The sequence below is a fragment of the Sinocyclocheilus anshuiensis genome, unplaced genomic scaffold (genome assembly GCF_001515605.1).
Source record: "Sinocyclocheilus anshuiensis isolate Anshui unplaced genomic scaffold, SAMN03320099.WGS_v1.1 scaffold86, whole genome shotgun sequence".
Taxonomy (NCBI): domain Eukaryota; kingdom Metazoa; phylum Chordata; class Actinopteri; order Cypriniformes; family Cyprinidae; genus Sinocyclocheilus; species Sinocyclocheilus anshuiensis.
In genome coordinates, this window is record NW_015547662.1 from 3,861,906 (window position 1) to 3,867,062 (window position 5,157).

The following is a 5,157-nucleotide window of genomic DNA, read 5'->3' on the forward strand; positions in this document are numbered from 1 at the left end:
GGGGAGTCAATTTTTTTTTAGCAAATTTTCATTTTTGGGTGAACTATTCCCTTATGTGCACTGGCATAATATTCATTATGATTTCATAGAAAAACACAGTCGCACAGTTTTTCTAAAATATTATAAATATTTGAAAAACATTTGTATGCCAAATCAAAGTCAAACAAAATGCAGAAACATTCCGGACTGAGGACCCTCCTGACCATTTATCAAGGTCAATAAGTCTTAAAATATCAGATAATTTGATCTTTCCATGATGCATTCCAAAAAAATTTATCTAAAAAAATTTAAAACTATCTAAAAACATTTTTGAAACTAATTATGTGTACACTCATATGCATGGTATTTATTTAAGGTCCAAGGAAAATATGTTGTTTTATTTCTTTTTTTTATTGATGGACCACACTGGTCCACTCACCCTAAAGAACTCTTTGGTGGAGCCTGCATCCAATGTCCCATACGCAATATCAGTCTGTTTGGCCAGGTCTTCAGCACTCTCGATAGGTGACACCATCCTCTCCACAGTGAGAAAGGCAGCCAGGTTAGCCGTGTAGGAGGAGATGATGATGAGGGTGAAAAACCACCACACACCACCAACTATACGCCCAGACAACGACCTACACACAGCAAACACAGTCAGCCACACACAAACACCAACATGCTCCACTCACAGAACCAGTATGTTCTTACTGTAATATCCAAAAGAAAGAAAGAAAGAAAAGAAACCCTTTCACTTTGGAGAAAATGGGGAATATGCAGCCGAAACACGGTACCACTCCAAGAGGGCTAGAAACGGTGACCTTGTGCATCTTACTGTTCCCAACCAGGTGAGTGCATGTTCACAGAAGAAATGTTCAACCAAAGTTTAAACCACAACTTTGATAAAACATTTCTCATCCTGTGTTGGCTCTTTCTTCTTACCCTCGGAACACTGAAGTTGGGAATTGCACTGTATATAACACTATTTTCAATGGAAATGGATATGAAGCCAGAGCTGCAGGAGCGTGAACATACACAAACCACGGCAAAAGAGGGAAAACTGTCAATGCACTAAGCCGAAAGCACACCCCACACGCTAGCCAGCTAGCATTAGCGCCCACTGCACGCACCAACCTTGGTGAAATATCGCATCCCTGCTGCATAAAAGCGCCCAGAGAAAACCACAGACTATTAAAGATTCCAAATTCGTTCGTAGACTCGCTAGGGCCCAGCTGCCCATCCTCAAACTCCTCAGTGTGCCACTCGTAAGGGCTGAAGCGGCTAACAAGGAAGAGCACGACGCTAACTCCGATGTAGGCGAATACAATGCACATCCAGATCTCGTAGGCCAACGGGTCCAGGAAAGAGAAGACACCCGGCTTGGATTTCTGTGGTTTCTTGATCATAATGGATATGCCCAGACTCATGAAAGGTTTCGAGAAGTCAATCACCTCCTCTCTAACCAGAGTGATGGTAAGAGGAGCTACAGCTATGTCTGCTTTCTGTCAACAGTGAAAAGAAGAGGAATTAGGCGAATGACACACATAGGCCTATAGGAAATGTATGATGAAACTCCTAATTTGCTGTTTATTAATAGATAGTAAGGTAATTGTTAAGTTTGGGTATGGGGTTGGATTAAGGGATCTAGAATGTGATCGTGAAGAATAAGTCATTAATATGTGCTTTATAAGTACTAATAAACTACAAATATGCAAGTAATATGCATGCTAATAAACAACTAGTCAATAGTGAGAATTGGTCCCTAAACTAAAGTTTTACCGTGCACTCTTGTGCGAGTGAGTCTATGTTTTACTTCTCACCCCATACACCAGTTCTCCCACCATGCCATTCCAGATTTTGGTCTCAGCATCTCGTGCGCCGTATTTTCCGTCTGCCACAATCCTCAGCTGATACTTAAACCCACAATGCTTCGCAATCTCGGCGGCTAGGTCCACACAGTATCCCTCATATCGTTCATTATCAGTGAATAACTCTGAATTCTTTTTCAGCATTACATACGGTGCCTCCTACAACAAACATGCAGGGAGAAAAATATGTTGACATTATCTTCGAATGAAGGTGATTTCAGTTGCTCTTGATGTGAAATATAATATAATATATATAATATATACACCTTGCTACGTGTACTGCGTTAGGCTAACCGAGACTTGTCATTTGCACTTATATATTGTTGCTCTTTTGTTAGTTTTGACTGCTTTTATTGTCCTCATTTGTAAGTCGCTTTGGATAAAAGCGTCTGCTAAATGACTAAATGTAAATGTAAATGTAAATATGGAATATCTCTTACCAGGATTGTTGTCACAACAACTGTTTTATTCTCCATCCCCATGGTGTCGTTGGGGAAAAGGTCAGATTTTGTCACGGCCATTTTGTCCATCTCATTCCAGTAACCAATCTGAGAGAAAGTACACACTTTTGTTGAGAACACAAAACACAAATAATCAAGTATTTACTTTAACAGGTGCTAAAAGTTGGGGTTAGGAATCAAGAACCTTACCAAGAACCATTCTTTTAGGCAAGTTAAAGGGTGCTCGCGTACGACAGAGAGCGGAAGATAAGAGATTATGGTTTCTAAAGTTTTAAAAATGGGTATTTTTCTTACACAAACACATTGATTCACTTCAGAAGGCCTTTATTAACCCCCCGGAGCCGTGTGGAGCACTTTTTATGATGGATGGATGCACTTTATTGGACTTCAAAATCTCAACGGCCATTCACTGCCATTATAAAGCTTGGAAGAGCCAGGACAATTTTTTTATATAACTCCGATCGTATTCGTCTGAAAGAAGGAAGTCATATACACCTAGGATGGCTTGAGGGTGAGTAAATCATGGGGTAATTTTGATTTTTGGGTGAGCTATCCCTTTAAGGGCTCTTTAATGTATTTTTTTCCTAAATGTGAATGGAACACTGCACTAAAATACTCTGACAGTGTTTCCTATATCACTATTCAGCAGTGGTGCTGTGGTACGACTGCATCAACAGTGCCAAGGAAAAAGAATTGATGTTTGAGCTGGGCTGACTGCTTGCAGACTTGAATGTGATGAAAGAGAAGCATTATGAAAGAGAGTGTATGCAGTGAAATAAGAATAAATTGTCAACACACATTTATATTGCGTTGTACCCACTTCCTGCACAAACATCCTTCACAATCAATGCTGTTCATTAATTACGTTTATGAACTGGTCCTTTGTAATGAATTGCAAAGACAAAGAATCATTCACAAACTCATGCTCATCATTTATAAAATTCCACACAACCCTCACCCTTTATATATTAATTAATAACTATCCAGTATTTTATGAAAGCATATTTTTTATTAAGCTTTCAGCTTCCAATGAAAGTGTAGTACTTTCAGATCGGTTAAACACTTTATATCAGTTTATATCTAGTTAGCTAGTAGTTATCTAGTTATCTAGTATCTTGTTCTGAGTCAGTAAGACTGTTTAATGTTTACATAACAGTAATATTGTAAAATATTCTAACAAAGTAAAACAACAGTATATATTTTAAAATGAAATTAATTCCTGCAAAGGCAAAGCTTAATTTCAGCAGCCATTACTCCAGTCTTCAGTGTCACATAATAGTTCAGAAATCATACTATTATGCAAATATCTCAAGAAACACTGCTGCTCAACAAACATTTGTTATTATTATGAATGTTGAGTAGAAAGCTCAAAAGAACAGTGTTTCTTTGAAATAGAAGCTTTTTGTAACCATGTTAAGAGTCTTTACTGTCACTTTTGATCAATTTAATATGTTCTTGCTGAATAAATTACTTACTGACCCCAACATTTTTTATTGGTAGTGTAGGTAAAGATACACTGAGTTTAGTTCAAATAAATGGTAGTTTGACAAAAAAAAATAAAAAATTTAAATATGTAATCAAGGAAGTGTTCGTTTTTAGCTATTATATAATTAGAACTCATTTTAGGGCAGGGTGCAAGAATCATTATTTGGTATCATTAAGTGATAATGAAATCAGACTATCTGGTAAGAATTTTTACTCTTCCCATCCCAAATACACATACTAAAGTTAATGAAAAATGCAGAGCTCTAGATGCACACTGTGTTACCTTCACAGGGCCACTGTTTTTCAGCTCCATGACATTGACTGTGTAATTCACTCGTCTGCCATACTGATCGAATTGAATATTTCCTGTCAATCCATCCACACGCACCTGAGCAAACACATGCACAGATGTTAAATGTTATAAAGTTCTCACACATAGACAACAGGCACTGATAATGTGTTGGCAGAGCGGACCTGTTTGAGAGCACGCTCTATCTCCAACCCCTGAGCCCACGGCACCGCGGGATTGGCCAGGCAGTCTCCGTTGTTGCCACGGCGACTGATGTCAATCCGTTGTTTATGCAGAAAGCGGAATGCCTCGGTCATTACTTGCACAGCATCATATGTGAGAGCGGAAGTGTACTGCAAGGGAAAGAAATACAAAGACCATAAAAATGTCTTTTTTGGTGTTTTATGATAGATAAAAACCTCCATAACAAATAGAGACCATAACTATGTTCAAAATGCTGTCAGCTGCATTTTTATTTCAGCATCATTTAAATATTTGCACTCTTTCACCCTGATTCTGCTGTCTGCTCCAGGGTACTCCTTCTCCTCCAGTGCCTCCCAGCGCTGGTCAAATTTAGCAACAAGCGGGTCATCAAAGTCCACTATCTGAAATCCAGATACATTCGCTCCTCCATACTGAATCTTGGATAAATCTCCATCCACAAAGCCCTGAAACACACACACACTTTTTAATAACATAATTCATGCTACACAAAACTGTATGCTATTGTATTGTTAGTATCACAAACAAAAATGCTAAATTACTCATTCTCCCACACACAACATACACACACATTCCGATCACATGCACTACGAAACGCATATAGACAATCATTAGAATCTCCAATCCTATAAAATTCCTTAAAAAAAAGAAAATGTTCACACAAAAATGGGAATTCTGTCATTATTCACTCACTATACACCATATGACCTTCTTTCATCCATATAAACCAAAAGAGATGCTTGGCAGTATGTCCAAGTTGCTCTTTTCCACACAACAAAAGCAATTAGGGATTAGCTTTTTAGTAAATGATATCTTAAAGGGATAGTTCACCCAAAAATGAAAATTCTGTCAT

General features: G+C 38.1%; 1 protein-coding gene across 4 annotated transcripts in view; it reads right to left on the bottom strand.

Moving 5' to 3' along the window:
* Positions 1–5,157, bottom strand: part of LOC107702389 (glutamate receptor 2-like) — a 26,046-nt gene that overhangs the window by 6,040 nt on the left and 14,849 nt on the right. For all 4 annotated transcript variants that reach the window (XM_016504695.1, XM_016504694.1, XM_016504697.1 and 1 more), the window contains exons 6-12: positions 4,592–4,750; positions 4,268–4,435; positions 4,077–4,181; positions 2,288–2,395; positions 1,800–2,006; positions 1,114–1,481; positions 419–617 (exon numbers count right to left, since the gene is read on the bottom strand). In XM_016504695.1, the coding sequence (XP_016360181.1) occupies positions 419–617; positions 1,114–1,481; positions 1,800–2,006; positions 2,288–2,395; positions 4,077–4,181; positions 4,268–4,435; positions 4,592–4,750 (1,314 nt within the window). The remainder of the gene's footprint in view (positions 1–418; positions 618–1,113; positions 1,482–1,799; positions 2,007–2,287; positions 2,396–4,076; positions 4,182–4,267; positions 4,436–4,591; positions 4,751–5,157) is intronic.